Source organism: Bombyx mandarina, chromosome 11, assembly GCF_030267445.1.
Source record: "Bombyx mandarina strain Sakado chromosome 11, ASM3026744v2".
In the NCBI taxonomy this organism is placed as follows: Eukaryota; Metazoa; Arthropoda; class Insecta; order Lepidoptera; family Bombycidae; genus Bombyx; species Bombyx mandarina.
Genome location: NC_143218.1, coordinates 10,664,966 through 10,683,694, shown reverse-complemented (window position 1 = coordinate 10,683,694; position 18,729 = coordinate 10,664,966). Strand labels below are relative to the sequence as shown.

The window sequence follows — 18,729 nt, the reverse complement described above, 5'->3', positions numbered from 1 at the left end:
AGACTACTTTAATCCAAATAGTAGTTCTTGTAGGTGTTATCAGAAATTAAAAGTTTATAGATCAATATCCCTTTTCCCAATATCGTTGGGGTTTAAAAAAAAAAAAACTGTATGTGTCGGAAGTTTTTCCAATTGAAAACTATATTTGTTTGATTTTTCTAACTCGAGCTTGTTGTATCGAATGATATGATTTTTTATTTCGTGCTCTTTAAATGTTAAATTATATTTTGTGTATATTTTGTAAAACTACATACTTTTACGGTTCTTTTTCGGTTATTATTTTTCTTTTTATTAGTTCCGACCTTTCAAATACTGTATAGCTTTGTGTTCACTGACGACTTAGATATTGCTCGTTGACATTTGAATCTACTAATTATGTATAAAATATACTATTTTTCACATTTACGTCAACGTTTTCACATTTACAATTACGTATTTTGAGGGGTGAGAGTTAGTTTGACTTGGAATTTCATCTTCACCATTAGACGATCTCAGGTGTTAGACAAGACCAAATCGTAAAATTTGTTTTAATTATGCCTACGACTTGCGAACACTTATTACTTATAATATAATAATGAATATTTATAATAATTAATAATGATAATAGTTTAATGTTAGCATTATAAATGTCATTTATTATTATTAAAAATAATGTTCACAGCACTAATGTTTACTTAAGACTCGTTCATAGTTCTCACAACATTTCCACGAAGTCTACGAGTTTCTGTAATGTACCTCGTTAGTCGTGACCGTGTATCGTTTAACGTTAACCCAAACGAACCGGGAAGCGTTCCAGACTCTCGTGCTTTATAATACATTTTAATCTAAGAATGTCTATAGGACAACAGCTGATAATATGAACAAAAATGTGAAGAGAATACACGAGGGATATATTTTTTATTTATTATTTCTTAACTGGTTACTGGAGCCTATAGACATCTACAACGCAAATGCGCCACCCACCTTATGATATAAGTTCTAAGGTCTCAAGTATAGTTACAATGGCTGCCCCACCCTTCAAACTGAAACGCATTATTACTTCACGGCAGAAATAGGCAGAGGCAAGAGGTCCTACCACCAGTAATTACGCAAATTATAATTTTGCGAGTTTGATTTTTATTACACGATGTTATTCCTTGACCGTGGAAGTCAATCGTGAATAATTGTTGAGGTCGTATTTCGTTAGAAAAATTGGCACCCACCCGCCTGAGATTCGAACACCGGTGCATCGCTCAATACGAATGCACCGGACGTCTTATCCCTTAGGCCACGACGACTTCAAAATATGTATGTTAGGTACTTCAAGACATGAGTGTCCATGCTGTTTTAATGTTATAAATGCGAATGTCGTTCATTCACGTCGAAACAAAGAGATTGCCATTTTTTATTTATTTATTTATTTCATACTATTTATTATGTCTGCAGAGTAGCATAGACTACTTATTATACCAATTTTTTTTTTTATCACATTTCCACAAGATAATACACTGCCACTTTCCTTGCACACGAGCAAAACCGCGGGTAGCAATTGGTTGTAAATATTAAAATTATTGTAATAATTCACACAAATGTTGATTGAATGTCGTCGTCAAAATGAACATCGAGCTGGTGGTGGTATTGTAAGGTTATACGTGTACGTACTACCATCCCATACCCGTTGTAACATTAATATTTCTTGCAACAGGAAATTCGTATCAAGATTTAAAATTTAGTTCTTCAATATCCCAACGCCTGATGACAAAAACTATCCCTGAAACATGTCGGGCTATTTATAAATGTCTGGCACATTAAATAAAGGCGACCGAAATTAATACTTTTTATTCGGAAGCAAAAAACAAACTAAAACGTCCTTACGCACGGAGAGCTATGGGACGACTGAAACCATTAAGTAACTAAATGCGATTACACCTTCCTAAATGCGTTTCTAATTAGGCTTCTAAATGATTCAGTCCGTCAGAAACCATCCTTGCTACTGAATTCAGTAGACTAACTTACTTAATGCTATTACACTTCACTGAATTCAGTAGCGACTGAATTCAGTCGACTAAATTCAGCCAAGTGTAAAAAGCCTTTAAGCAAACAACAGCAAAAAGAAAACGATATAACAAAAGAAAATTAACTGAGTTACACTTATTGTTTTCGATAAATAGAAATATGAAGATGTTCAAACTTCAATTACGTGTCGAGTTAAAAAATTATGTAATTTTCGTGGTTACCTGACCTCTCGACGTTTATCTTTCTCAATTATTATTTTTCTAAGGTCCATTAAAATATCGTTAGTATAATGTACTAACGTGTTTTTGTTACAAATCTAATGTTATGAAGGAAAAAAGGCTTCCTTGATTATTTGACTATGTTCAATGTCAATTCATTTTGTAGGAAATATCCTAAGTTCAAGCAAATTTAGTTGATGAAAAATTTCTATACCTATTAAGAATTTATGGCAGAAAAAAAACATATATAGTTACAACGGCTGCCCCGCCCTTCAAACCGAAACGCATTACTGCTTCACGGCAGAAATAGGCAGGGCGGTGGTACCTACCCGCGCGGACTCGCAAGAGGTCCCACCACCAGTACTTTCAGTGAACTGAAAACTTAAATCGTTATAGTCGCTGATTCATTAGCATCTTCAACTTATCATATTATCTTTATTATATTTAGACGATATGTCTTATAATTTTAAAGATAGCAGTGATTTCGAAAACCTCAATTCAAGCTCAAGTTTTAAAATTAATACAGTGCTTTTGCACCACAGTTATACTAATCTGTTGACTCAATTATTTTAGGACACGTCTTTTAGTAATTAGTTTTGGTTACAATAATTCCAATCAGTCCAATTGTAACTATGACCGCGATCTTTTATATAATAGTGACTATGTGATATTTATTGAATAGCACGGTTAAGCACTCTAGCTGTAGCACTAAAAGAACAAATCTCGTCTTGATCTTTGCTAATAAAATATTTAAAATTACTGCCCAAAGATAGCGTCTTGTTGGTGATGACAATATTTAGGGATCACGGAAATTATGAAACTAAATAACGATTGCATACGTCTCTCTTTGAAGTTATTTGACTTGTAAACTTCCGAATGTTTAAGAGGCCTCACTAAACTGAATGTAATTCAAATTACGGACGGACGTTTTCCCTTTTTATTGCTAAGATGGGTGGACGTGCTCCGAAAAATCTACAACCGAAAAATCAACAACCACAAAAAAGTAAGCTCCAATATTAATACTATGCTTTAATTCAATATTTAAATCCATAACAAACAAGCTTGAATAATATAGAGATAACGGTAACAAATCCACATCGAGACATTTAACGATGAATATTATTTGCAACAAGCATGAAACTATCTCGAAACCATAAACAATCGTGCGTTCGTGAGCGGCCGAGAGCGTTGTCTTCGGGAGGGAACACTTGGCGTTGTCCGTAAATTATTTATGGTCCCGATTCTGCTGCAAGGCAAGGGCCATAGAGTATTCTAATACATTCTATAACAAGATTATTGTTTATAGGAATGAGACACGATAATATTGTTGTATTATTCTGAGCTTTATTATGTAAAAATGAAAATGAAGTCATCGTGGCCTAACGGATAAGACGTCCGGTGCTTTCGTGTTGAGCAATGCACCGGTGTTCGAATCTCAGGCGGGTACCAATTTTTCTAACGAAATACGTACTCAACAAATGTTCACGATTGATTTTCACGATGAAGGAATAATATCGTGTAATAAAAATGAAACCCGCAAAATTATAATTTGCGTAAATACTGGTGTTAGAACCTCTTGTGAGTCCGCTCGGGTGGGTTACGTTGTGGATGTCTATGGGCTCCAGTAACCACTTAACACCAGGTGGACTGCGAGCTCGTCCACCCATCAAAGCAATAAAAAAATATATTGTAGATTGTATTGTAGATAATGCGAGTGTAGTCATCTAAGCAGTGGTGCTCTTTTACTCTAACCAAACATGCTTTAACTATTATTATTTTTCGCCATTTCCGACTGAATTGTGTAATTTGTAAAATTTAATGCGTCGTTAACTCCATCACTATCTTTACAATTACCTTAAAATTTTATTATTGAAAACTACCGGTGTGGTCCGTGAATTCATTATTTTCAATGGCTATAAATAATCCGTGGCCCCGTACAAAAACACAAAAGTGAACACTCTCGTACGTAATAATATATACGGTTAGTTACAATTGAAATATTGATCGCTGTTATTAATTCGACTGATCTACCGTATGTATATTCAAGATACATCCGATTTTTTTTATCGCAAGTGTTTTTTGAAAACGATAATTTCGGTAGGTAATGTAAGAACGTCTCATACGCAAACGTACGGTACAATGAGATAAGTCAGTTTTAGTGATTCAGATACTCGAGAAACGATTTGCAGTTATTTGGAAGACAATATTCACAATTCAAATTTTTTTCTTGTCTGAATTTCCACTTTCAAATCGTCATAATAAAACTATTTTATTTGTTTATTTTATTTTATTTAGAAGACAAACAGTGAACTTAAACTATATAAAATCGAACCTTACAACTAAACACCATTTAAATGTGTGCGCATTTAAATAACTAAAAACGATTGTGACGTCGCGTCGCGTAGAATTAAATAATAAACAAAAAAAAATTACAAAAATTTGAAAAAATATATAGAAATCGATCTCAAACATCTGTCACAAAGACTATCACAAATAAAATTTCCTAATGGCCGTTTGTTACACATAACTGAAAATGCAAAAGTAAACTCGCGATTTAGAATTACGTATGGATGGAACAAAGCTCATCAAACTTTAAATGCCACATAAATCCCAATGCTCCAAGTTTTGAGTATTTTTTTATTGCTTAGATGGATGTTCGAGCTCACAGCCCACATGGTGTTAAGTGGTTAGTAGAGCCCATAGACATCTACAACCTAAATGCGCCATCCACGTTGAGATATAAGTTCTAAGGTCTCAAGTATAGTTACAACGGCTGCCCCACCCTTCAAACCGAAACGTATTACTGCTTCACGGCAGAAATAGGCAGGGTGATGGCACCTACCCGCGCGGACTCACAAAAGGTCCTACCACCAGTATTTAATTGCTCAGCCCTAAAATCTAACAACAACTTCAAATCACTGCCACAAAAGCAAGTCATTTAAATCAACATTCATTCGACAGTATCATTAAATTCATAATACGCTTTATATTCTATTCATAAGGATAATGCAGAACAGCACACACACTACACTGTTATTAGCACCGTTTCCGTACGAGTCAGCGCACCCGTCAGCTATAAATTAGGGTTTAGCGCGCGCTCCGTGTAATCGTTATCATTAAACTACAAATGGACATCATTAGCGGTCACGCGAACTGTCTCGATATAATTTCATTTATTTCATGCTCTAATTTAATTTTGCAAGTTCATCGTGGCCGCGTTCTCCGAATGAATTAGACTTTTTATTCTTTTATACGTTTTGTACAATATCATTTTAAAATAAAAGTTTAAAAGCAAATTTATGTTTTTTGTAGGTATGTGTAAATTTTTGAAGTGGTTCTTCATGTTTAATGTATATAATAGAAGAAAACTTACCAAATATTGCATATAAATACATACGGCACTCTAATATAATAGTACATAGCGCTTTTTAGCAGACGTTTAGATATCCTGGTTTAAATTCTTAAATTGAGGTAGACAGAAAAACAAAAAAAATTGTGTGGTGTGACATTAACATCGGATTTTACAAAGTTGCTCAGACAGTGTGGTGATTGAACCCCCGTCAGGACAAGGCGTCTAAACTACTAGACATCGAATGGTACCAAAAAGCCTATTCCTACTTTTGTGTATAGATTTATGTATGTACATATGTTTGTTAAAGTATGGGTCTAACAGAGATACTTCTGAAAGATCTTGGTGACTTTTCCTTACAAAGCACGATTTTGATGTGAAGATTAAAACCATCAAATACCGTTTCACGATTTGCAAAACGATTATTTTTGCTGACCCGGCTGATTTCCGATAAATCGATAGAGAGTACGTATCGATCTAAATCGAATAAATAATTCGAATTGTTTGATTACATATCTAAGATTCCGAATATTTTAGTTTAAGTACATTGTTAATCATGAAGTCAGCTTTATCAGTTAGCTCCGTTTTTAGTATACTGTTTTTGTTAGGGTAAATCGATAGACTAATTAAAAACAGCCTGAGACGTGAAGAGGAAGTCTGTGCTATCGAAATCGCTGGGAAAATGGAAAAAAAAGGCATTATAATCTCGCAACAGTACATATTTTTATTCATATATTTCAGAAGCTACATAATTGGTTGAGGAAAAAGAATTTTCGCATTATAGTATGTATGAACTTGTAATAAAATCTCTTTTAATGTGTTAATGCATCCGCCGTATAGTGCTGAACTTGCACCTTCAGATTTCCACCTGTTTCGGTCTCTTCAGAATTTTTAAGGCAGTGTCAGGGTAACATCACGAGAGGACTGCCAAAACCAATTGTCGCGGTATTTTGATCAGAAGCCCCAACATTTCTATAGCAATCGGATCATGTCCCTACCAACAAGATGGCAAAAACCTATCGAACAAAATGGTGCCTACATGCTTTAGTTAAATGTTACTATATTAAAAAATATTGTAAATTTTCTTAAAAAATGTGAAGAAACTTTTTCCCCAACTTAATATATAAATACTACGTATACTTTTGGGAATAATTCAACCTATACAAGTAGACTTAAGCCATTCGCTACAAATAGAGAGATAAAAACATCAAACTGTACGATTTTTACCGGATGCTACCCGCTACTTTAGATTCTTCGTACTTCTTTTTTCATATTACGAATAAAATTATAATAATAAAGGAATTAAAAGTGCCGTGTATTTTGGTCGCCATTATTCAAAGGTGTGAGCCGTGTGTTTTTTGTTTTCATTCAATCTTGTACATTTTTTTTTAATTGAGATAGACTTCGCTTCATATTTCTTAGGTTAGATACTTGTGATTAGTTCTGATATATATTTTCTTATGACGATAACGCTAAATAGCTTATAGAATTAACCGAACGTTGTAAAAAAATACCTACTCTTATGTTTTTAGGCATTCTTAACAAATTCAAAACCAAATAGCATATGGTTTTTTTTTAAATCTAATTTTATTGTCTGTGTAAATATTGAAATAAAACGGATCTTAGACTTTTTGGCGGGAACGCGAGGAGTGAAGTTGTGTGATTTGTTTTATTTTGTCTATTTAGTGTTTCTTCGGGTTTAAATGTGTAATAATGGTGGTTTATTAACTGTTTAATACCTGTGAAATGGCACAAATGTGGGAAAATGGAACAAAGCCGCTGGATGTAACTTCTCGGGATCCTCCAAAAAGTCCACTGAAAAAATCTTAGTAAATGACCACCATTTTACTGAGATTATATTTCATCTCATATCATCTCATTTAATTTCATCCCAGTTGATTAATGTCTCAAATTAATCATCTTCATTTCATTTCACTCCTTAGTATCATTTTTCATAAAAATATGAATATACATTAAAATAAGACATGACTTAAAGGTCTCAGTTACCAGGTCATAAAATCCCTTAAAAAAACGGATCTTACGTACGTTTTAACTTTCCACTGCTTGTGCGTTTACAAGACACGGGTTCTTATATTGTTGCCGCACTTTATTTGGTATACAATAGGTCGTTTAATATCGCGTAAACTATCCAAAGACCCAGCAATAAAGTTAGTTACGCTTGTATTTGATTTATTCGTATAATATTTTTATTTACATTCTTACAATATATTCTACGACTTACAAACTCATTTGTAGGATTTAAGCATTTAATAATAACAGCTACATTCCATCGTAGCATTGTCGTTTTTATAATGAACATGCTAATTCATGACATTACTGGTGGTAGGACCCCTTGTGAGTCCGCACGGGTAGGTGCCACCACCCTGCCTATTTCTGCCGTGAAGCAGTGACGCGTTTCGGTTTGAAGGTTGGGGTCCCTTTTGTAAATACTGAGGCCTTCGAACTTATATCTTAAGGCGGGTGGCGCATTTACGTTGTAGCTGTCTATGGGCTCCAGTAGTCACTTAACACCAGATGGGCTGTGAGCTCGTCCACCCATCTAAGTAATAAATAAATAATTCTGTGGGAGTTCGGTTTACCTCCAATTAACATCTATAATAACATTTTCGTGTTCTGGTATATCATTCGTACTGGACTTACAAACAGTTAAAATTTATTTATCCACGCAATGCCCCCGATACAACAGCTTAGAGTAAATTTCAGTAAGTCGATCGTTCACACATTAGCCATGCCTTGCTCCGAATACACGGAAAGAAAGCCTGCTTCGCACAATGATTAATAGTCATTATAGATTCGTGAAAGACAATTTTGATAGGACTAGGTTAGGTAGCTGGGTCGCGAATTGCGATACTAGTTTGTTCATGCACACAAAATAGTTTTCATTTAAATTTTTATATTTCGTGAAATTACTTTTAAGCCAAGATAGAAGTTTTAAGTAAAATTTTGGTTTTTGAACCGATTATCTTTAAGCTACATAGCCGTAGATTTGCTATTACAATTCACACTATTCATTGACTTGTATCTATGTAGGTGACGGAATCTAACAATTTTATTTATTGCCAACTTCAAAACGTCTTGTTAGCTTAAAAATTTGCTGTAGTATCAAAGTCTGATGAAAATACATTAAACTTTTGCATAGTGATATCATCACATCATCATCACAATAAAAAGATATAATCTTAAATTCATTAAAAGCATTAACGGTAGGCACCGGCTTGGCTCTGCCCCTGGCATTGCCGACACCCATGAGCGACGGTAACCACTCACCATCAGATGGGCCGTATGCTCGTCTGTCTATATATACATAATATAATCTAATGAATGCAAATTTATTTTGAGTTTAGACGTTTATTTTAAAAAATAGCGTAGCTCAAATGGTGCTTTTTGAGAATAAAGAAATGTACCTCATACAGGAAAACTTTGGTTAGTCTCGAATTTATACAATGAATTTCAATAAATTGAAAGAAGTTTTGATAGATTGTCCATCTTAGACTTACCGTGCAAACAAAAAACTCTCTTTACGAAAATTCACGGTTACTTTTTATAATAAAAGACGGACCGAGTTTTCTAGAAACTGTTTTAAATTAATACCTAAGCGGTAACATTATTTTGGCCGATTAGTTCTAGAGTCATCAGCCGACGATGACCATTCATCACGACCATTCATAATTGCTCTGAGAGCATATTTTCAGGTACAGAATTACCATTTCACAAACTTAATCGCACGTCTACGTTCCTTCTCTAATAGAAAAGACAAAAGCGTAGATTTAGAGTATTTAATATACAACTCCTTGGTGCAATTATACAAATATTTTTGCCCAAACAAAGATTGCAAATGTCGAAAAAAGACTCCGATCAATTTAAAGAACCTATTATTGTATATAAATGTATTTACTTTTTTTTCAAAAATGCTTAGGAAGATGATAATTAGATGCCTTCACAGTTTTTTAAATGAAAGAACGCGATATTATAAGCAAATTAAAATTACATAAAAAAAATATATATTCCTTAACTTAATTTTCTTTATTTGATTTTATTGGAGGCCAGTACGAATTGTAATTGCATAACAACATTAAACCTTTTTTCATGATGCTCGAACTAAATTTTAACAACAGTTACACAAAAACAAAAAAAAAACAAAAAAATATCTAAATTTTGGTTTCTTATAAAATGTTCTGTTCGTTCTAGGTGTTCATACTGATCAGACGGAACACACGCTGGGAACTGCGCAAGAGTACAAAGGGGGTCTTCAGGCCTTACGCAGACACAGCGGTGCTGTAAGTACTTACCATATATCATCGTTAACACTTCTAATCTGCCCATATGCCGCTCAGTCTTAATAACCGATAAACCCATACGCACACTCGGAGCCAATAAATAAACAACAGACGACAAATTACAAACGATCATCTAGCCTCCTTTTTTTTTTTTTTTTCTACCTTTGCTGGTAACCCCGAGGTAGCCAGCTTCACCGAGCGAATAGGTGAGCTCACTGGGCTCTACCTTGGGACGAGTTGTTAACACTAGCCCTATCAAGAGCAGTGCTCCATAGAATCAACCAGCGGATCGGAATCGCGACCCACTGAGAAGATCCGGTGAGAAACTCAGTCGGCTGTGTCTGAGGGAAGCCTACTGCTATATGAACCAGAGACTGATATTATATACAAACTTATATACGTATAAACACAAAAATACAAGTGATTATAATGCGAAAATTAATGTTAATGGATTAGAATTCTTATGTAATCATTATTAGAATACGGTATATTGAATACGGTTGTTTTATGAAGTCGCAACAATTATTAGTACATGAATTGACTAATTTAATCAAAAACATTTTTAATCTATAACAAATCTTTAATATCTACAATACGTTCTGTCAGATGAAGTCCTAGCTCATGTTATTAAATTATTGTAATAACTTTACCTTGGTACTTGAATGATACGAGAACAGGGTCGATTACCTCTAATTTTAAATTACATTACCGGCTTACAAAGTGATAGCCTATTACCGTCGCATTGTCGGAGGAATACTGCCATGATTGGGTGAAGTGCACACAATGAGACGTTGAAATAGGACGGGCGTGATAGAATCCCGATCGCGGACCCATACTTTGAAAAAACGTAGGAAATATTACCACACAACTAGAATTATTCCGTAAAATATAATTTATCACACTGATAAGATAAATATTACGTACTAGCTGACCCGGCAGACCTTGTAGTGCCTCAGTCGACAAATAAAAGACCTAAACTTTTGTATAAAATAAACTTAAAACAAACAAAAGGAATCCGTCCGACGGGGACATATCAAAGGTAAAACAAAATTATTATTTTTATTTAATTCGGAGCATTTTCATATTTATCTACCTTTTAAACCTTCTCTGGACTTTTACCAATAACTCAAGACCAAAATTAGCCAAATCGGTCCAGCCGTTCTCGAGTATCAGCGAGACTAATGAATAGCAATTCATTTTTATATATACAAGATAATGTTTAAAGACAATGAAATATGAACGAGTTAAATGTTTTACTCGGAATTTGTTGCTGCAAAAAAAGGAATTCATATTTATTAAGTGATGAGATTTAGTCATCGTATGAATTCTGAGGATGACATTTTTTTCGCTAGGAGCGCAATAAGCCCCAAAGGACATTAGAAGCGGAACCAAGCGAAGCGGACGCATCTCAAGAGCAAATAGAACAAGAATACTTAGACAAAGAACTAATTCCTGAACCGTGGGAACTAAACAACACAGCCCGAGCCGGCAGAGAGATGCTTTTCTTCAACAGGGTGCCCAAGGTCGGAAGTCAGACCTTCATGGAACTATTAAGACGACTGGCCATCAGAAATCAATTTGGTAAGATATTTTTTTATAGAACTGATTTATTGTAGAAAAAAAAGAACTTACCTCCTACTTGTTGCTTGTGACTTTGTTCGCATAATATTCAACATTATTGGTCTCAGGTAGTTAGTTACAACGGCTGCCCCGCCCTTCAAACCGAAACCCATTATTGCTTCACGGCAGAAATAGGCTATGTGGTGGTACCTACCCGTGCGGACTCACAAGAGGTCCTACCACCAGTAATTGCGCAAATTATAATTTTATGGGTTTAATTTTTATTACACGATGTTATTGTAAACATTTCTTGAGTACGTAATTCATTAGAAAGATTTGATACATGAATACTCTTTGTTAATACGTCCACTTCTGGGACCCCAAGTATTGTCACAAAGACCATGTCTCACCATCAGATGGGCCGTATGCTTGTCTGTCTACAAAAGCAATAAAAAACCCTGTATCCAACATATTCTCGCGTATATTTATATTCGCGTAAACATGGACCTACTCATCCTAGAATACGTATTTATCTCGTAATTCTATAAAGGTTTCCATCGTGACGCAGTGCAGCGTGTAGAAACGATTCGTCTGGCCCCTGCAGACCAGCAGCTCCTCGTGAGTCTGGTATCGGCTCACGCGCCGCCCGCTTCCTACATCAAACACGTCTGCTATACAAACTTTACAAGGTAATTATTCAGTGTGTATTTAAATAAACTAGTGGTCCCGCAGTAGTCGAAATTCGACTATAATTAATTGGAATTGTAAGTTTGTACACTATTATGATTGTATTTTATACTTCTATAATCACAAATTTCGCCAAGACTACACTATAAAAAATATTAACAAAGACAAACAATATAATTTAATCTATTCTCAATTTGACCTATTAATATATTTATTTATTAATACGTGAAGCAAAAACTTTGTATCCCTTTTTACGAAAATTGCGCGGACGGAGGAGTATGAAATTTTCCACACTTATAGAGAATATAGAGGAGTGCAGTTTATTTTAAATTATCCATTAATAATACATTAAATCAATAAAAAAAACATTACACACACTACCATGTGTTTGACACACACGCATATATGTATATACTCTATGTTTACTGTCAAACTTTTGTTATTGCATAAATTTGTGGTCAAATTGAGAATAGGTTAATATTGTTTTTAACTTTAATATTATTTGTCTATAGTGTAGTCTTAGCGAAATTTGTGATTATATAAGTCGTTGACAATAGAACCATAATAACGTTCAAACTTATAATTTCAATTAATTTTAGTTAATCGAATTTCGACTACTGCGGGACCACTAGTTTAAATAACTATTTAACCGGTTACAAGTCACGCACGGTCTACCGGCTCTAAATTAGGAGTACCTCAGAGGCGGATTATCCGTAAGGCAAACTAGGCACTTGCCTAGGGGCGTGTAGTTACAATGGGCGCGCGAGCTCAGAATTTTTAAATAAATAAAGAAAATAACATATCGACGATTAAGAACTCAATGCTGATCTATAATCTAAATCTTTAATAGATTACTAAAGGTCCCGCAGTAGTCGAAATTCGACTATAATTAATTGGAATTGTAAGTTTGTACACTATTATGATTGTATTTTGTACTTCTATAATCACAAATTTCGCCAAGACTACACTATAAAAAATATTAACAAAGACAAACAATATTTAATCTATTCTCAATTTGACAACAGACGTCAAGAACAAAAGTTTGACAATAAATAGTATGCATGCGTGTGTGCGTCAAATACATGGTATGTAGTGTGTCTAATATTTTCTTTATTGATTTAATGTATCTTTTATGCATTATTTTAAAAAAATATTAGCATTGTGCACTTCTTCTCTATATTCTCTATAAGTGTGGAAATTTTCATACTCCTTCGTCCGCGCAATTTTCGTAAAAAGGGATACAAAGTTTTTGCTTCACGTATTAATATATAGATATTGCACAAGCATCGATATACTCGTATTATGCAATATTGCGGGTTTGTTTGTATTTCATTCGCGCATTAGCGTAAGTAGGTACAAGGGTCCTGGTCTACTAAAGTCTAGGGTTTGATGATACAACGTCATCGTAATTGCAAAAACAACTAGTTAAAATTTGTAGTATTATGATGGCCATTTATGGCCTCTCTATACCTTTAATCCGCCGCTGGAGTACCTGTATTAGGGGAACCAGAGGCTGATGTATACACTTATATACGTTTAAATATGTACATATATAGATAATAAAAACTAAGACAAAGAGTAAACATTATCGTGTTCTTCACACGAATGTTTGCCTGATGTTAGACTCTCGGCGCAACAGTCACGGGCGCTAGCGAGTCGGACAAAATAAAACAACTGCACGGACGACTTCGTGACCACGAAAATCTTAAAGTATCCGAAACATCCTAAGCATTGAGTGCTCAACTAATTCCTCAATAGATGTGAAATAGAGGTGTCAATAGACGGTTATAAGTGCTGGTCGATGTTGATAGAACTACAACATTAAGAACTGAGCTTAGATATGTAGGAAAGACCCCGCTTCGGCACACCAATGATCTGATAACACATGGTCTGACTGATCAGCGTCTCTGCTCACATACAGACATAAAAAAATACTCTAATTTGTGGACGGCCTCAAAAAACGCATACTTCTGTCGTCAAAGTATTCGAACTCTGCCAGATAAATGGGAAAAGCTGTAGCTAGCAATCTATAGGTATATATAAAAATGAATTGCTGTTCGTTAGTCTCGCTAAAACTCCAGAACGGCTGGACTGATTTGGCTAGTTTTGGTCTTGAATTATTTGTGGAAGTCCAGAGAATGTTTAAAAGGTAGATAAATATAAAAATGCTTGGAATTAAATAAAAATAACAATTTTGTTTCTCCTTCGATGTGTCCTCCGTCAAACGGAGTCTTTTTGTTTGTTTTAAGTTTATTTTAGCAATTTTTCATTTAAAAAAATCAACGAAACCTTAACTGCTGACCGTTTCATATAATGACGATAACAAAACCCAAGATTAAACCGTAATAGCAGTTTTAATTATGTTTAAGACTCGTAATCCGGTCCGTGAGTAGTTGGAATAGCCCCTTAGGCTACCAACAATTAGGCAGAAGAAAAAAGTTCGCACAAACCGAAGAATATTACTATAGTGTTTAAATGATTTAAATATTTATTTACTCGTAAAGAAGTTCTGTCTAATTTATTATTTTCGTAGGTCGGTAGTCGGTATGGTTAATTAGCGTAACGTTAAAATGAGTTTTAATATCTCAAATTTCAATAGACTCGAGGAAACAAGATTTTAAAAAAAGATGTAAAAGTGAAAACACACTAAATCAATTTCCGAATCCAAGGTTAATCTGACAGAGATTATCTACAAACTATAAGCTATAGTGGCTTTTTGGTGCAATTATAAGGTAAACTTCTAACTATTGTGTATGAAAAGAGCTTTTTGGATTACTTTTCAATTTTAACTTCGCATCTAAATGTTAATAACAGAGACATAGTATTACAAATTTTAAAATAATAATAGAAAATAATTTGGTACACATAAAGTCCCTCAATACTGTATATAAAAACATTATCATATAGATTATCCATACTATAACTAATTAAGGATGTATATGGGCTCCAATAACCATTTATCACCAGGTGGGTTGTAAGCTCGTTCAGACGTCTAACAAACATAAAAACCTTAGTTAAGCAACTGATCATCGTGATTTTTTTTAATACATTCAGTCAGGGGTATAAGTATAGTGTAACTTGTATAGAAAACAAATATAAGGTAGTTTTCATCAAGAAGTATTTTCGTTCTACACTAACGCGACTAAAGCCGCGGCTAAAAGCTTATTTTAGTACAATTTCATATAAACGTTACTTTTTGTTCTTAAAGTGAATTGTAACTAAAGTAGGTGACCACGATTTATCTTCACGATTGACGTCTTAAAGAAACGCCGCAGAGTATCCATCAATCAATACGATTCCGAAAATACCTATTTGTTAAGCTTCAATAAATAAACGTTAAAGTAATATGATTAATGTTTTCGATTGACGCTAATTGCGAGACTAACATTAGTACAGATGTGAAATTAGAACTTTTTTTCGTGGGACCCTTACATTCATTAGAAAATTGACTTCAATTTTATTCTTATTTAAAATTAAAAAGTGCGTGTGTTAGTTATACTCACGTCGTTGGAGTTCTACCACTCTTTTTAAACTAGGCTCTAGACCCCTCAGCTAATGGTATAAACCCAAGATGCTAACATCTTGAATATAAAAATATAGTCGGCTTTTATTATCAAATGACTAAAAGTACTAAAAAGTATAAAATTCAATGCTAGAGAGTTTTCGACTTTCAAATTGGTATAATATATAATGAAATAATTAAAACACTCAGATATAGTACATATACTCGTAAATATTTTATATAATTTCATTGCACCTACCACTATTTACTCTGCACTACCTTTGGTTGACTGGTAGAGAATGCCTTTGGCATTAAGTCCGCCAATGTAAATTTTACATGAAGTGTAATAAATAAATAAATAGTGTTGCTATACTAAGTACAAAAATTTCATTATTGTACCTACCAATTATTGTCCTGGATGGCAACAGTTCATTCTTTTTTGGACTGGAGCATAAATCGCGTTATCGTCACCCCAAATGTTGTGATTAGGATCTGGATTTGTAGGCGTCTAAACCTCTAAGCAAATTAACCCATTACGAAGTTCCAACTTAATTCTAATGAACAATCGATAAGTCCTAAGTCCCATATTCTCAATAGATACAATGAGTTCTCTTGTCAGTCGTAATTCTAAGATGCAAGTTTAGCGCGCGTTAAATTGCTCTATTGTTTAGTTTCATTGTCTAAACGATATCAGAAACAAAAAAAAAACATGTTTTGGATGTCCCTATTTGTTAGCGTACAACAACATTACTTACGTTGACCTTGTGTTCTCACAATGGCATGATCTGTTTGATTATAATTGTACAATTGCATTTCACTTTTAAATTGCGAAAGTAGGGTAGAAAGATAAATGTTAGAGAAATGTTTTCATTTGATGTACAAAATTCTACATTTTTTTTAAATGCTTAAATGGGTGAACGAGCTCACAGTCTACCTGGTGTTAAGCGGTTACTGGAGCCCATAGACATCTACAACGTAAATGCCGCCAGTCAGCTTGAGATATGAGCTCTAAGGTCTCAGTATAGTTACTAGTTACAACGGCTGCCCCGTCATTTAAACCGAAACGCATTATTGCTTCATGACAGATATAAACAGGGTGGTGGTACCTACCCGTGCGGACTGATCCTACTACCACCTTTTTGTATAGTAACATAAGTTTGAGAATAAAATCGGTAGATAGAAATATATTTTCACAGAATGTACATTGAAGAAAATCTATTTCAAATAAACTGATATTTTGAACGACAGTATACTGGGTACTGAAAGAAAACGATTTCGAAAACGGTTTATTATATGTATTGCTTAAATAGGTTGACTAGCTCACTACTCAACTGATTTTAAGTGGTTAACTAAGCCCATAGACATAAAAACGTAAATGCCGCCACGCACCTTGAGACTCAGACTCAACTACTGAATTATGAGTCTTTCCATGTAGTACGAGTATAATGCTTGCGTCACCCTTCAAACTGAAACGCAGCCCTGTTTCATAGCAGAAATGGGCAGTGTGGTGGTAACTACCCATGCGGACTAAGAAGACACCCAGTAATTATGCAAATAATATTTTTTGCGGGTTTGCTTTTTATTACGCGATATTATTCCTTCATAGTTGAAGTCACACATGTGTTAAACGCGATACGAATAACATCGTGTAATAAAAATCAAACCCGCAAAATTATAATTTGCGTAATTACTGGTGGTAGGACCACATATGAGTCCGCGCGGATAGATACCACCACCCTGCCTATTTCTGCCGTGACTAATGCGTTTCGGTTTGAAGGGTGGGTTAGCCGTTGTAACTATACTGAGACTTTATAATTTGTATCTCAAGATGGGTGGCGCGTCTACGTTGTAGATGTCTATGGGCTCCAGTAACCACTTAACACCAGGAGGGCAGTGAGCTCGTCCACCCATATAAGCAATAAAAAAAAAAACAATACGAATGCACCGGGCGTCTTATCCTTACAGATTCAGAAATAGTAAAACTGCGGTAGGCTGCGGCATGGCTGTGCCCTGGTATTGCTATCTATCTATGACCGACGGTAACTACTCACCATCAGTACGCTCATCTGCCGACTAGAAGAATAAAAAAAAACTAACTACAATTTATTAAACGCACGTCATTAAATTAAAAAGTCGTATGCATAAATTGGATCCGTCTGAAGAGCAACCAATTGTTTCTTCTTTTACATTAGCTGTGCTATTAATGAAAGTTTTAATTTTGAAATACTCTTCTGCCTTTAGGTTTGGGTTCCCATCGCCGATATATGTAAACGTGGTTAGGGACCCCGTCGAGCGCGTCATCTCTTGGTACTACTACGTGCGCGCGCCGTGGTACTACGTGGAGAGGAAGAGAGCCTTCCCAGATCTGCCGTTACCCGACCCAGCCTGGCTGAAAAAGGTAAGACTATGTTATTTGATGTTTATTTTGACAGTGACAAAGTTTAATATATTCAAGTGTATGTTTGAAGATGACAGTTATGTTGTGATGTCTGCTATCTTCAGTAACCGCTTAACACAGGGTAATGAGTTTCTCATTGCTCCTGTAGATGGCAGTAACATATTACCTATCTTATATTTTATTTTTAATGAAGAATTTTGTAAACTTTCAGCAACAAAAATTAACAAAATTTAATCAATTTGTCTATAACAAATAAATACTTGTATGATTTATTATTTTTATCATATTTTCTTGTTTAGCTATACCATAATTAAATAGCTTAACTTTAACATCATATAAGTTTAGAGGCATCCGCTACAAGATGTCGCTAGTTTCCATACAAAAAAATTGTATGGCAGTTTCAAGGCCCTGTCCAAGACAACAAGAAATTGATATTATGTTGATTTACAAATGATTCTTAAATTGTTCTGTAAAATTATAAAATTATTCAAACCACAGGCTTGACTTTGCCCCTGGCATTGCTGACGTCCATGGGCGACGGTAACCACTCACCATCAGGTGGGCCGTATGCTCGTCTGCCTACAAGAGCAATAAAAAAAAACGATTGCTTATAACTTAAATCTAATTTAAATCTATAGAACGAACGAAATGTATTTATTTTAAAAAAAATTGTAGCATCGAAAATAGGTTTATCGGTTTAGTAGCCTTTCTTTTTACCATTA

General features: G+C 34.6%; 1 protein-coding gene across 1 annotated transcript in view; it reads left to right on the top strand.

Moving 5' to 3' along the window:
* Nucleotides 1-18,729, top strand: part of pip (heparan sulfate 2-O-sulfotransferase pipe) — an 85,074-nt gene that overhangs the window by 51,453 nt on the left and 14,892 nt on the right. Inside the window, exons 4-7 of the mRNA XM_089731475.1 lie at nt 9,772-9,860; nt 11,213-11,441; nt 11,971-12,109; nt 17,851-18,007. Coding sequence (XP_089587601.1) covers nt 9,772-9,860; nt 11,213-11,441; nt 11,971-12,109; nt 17,851-18,007 — 614 coding nt within the window. The remainder of the gene's footprint in view (nt 1-9,771; nt 9,861-11,212; nt 11,442-11,970; nt 12,110-17,850; nt 18,008-18,729) is intronic.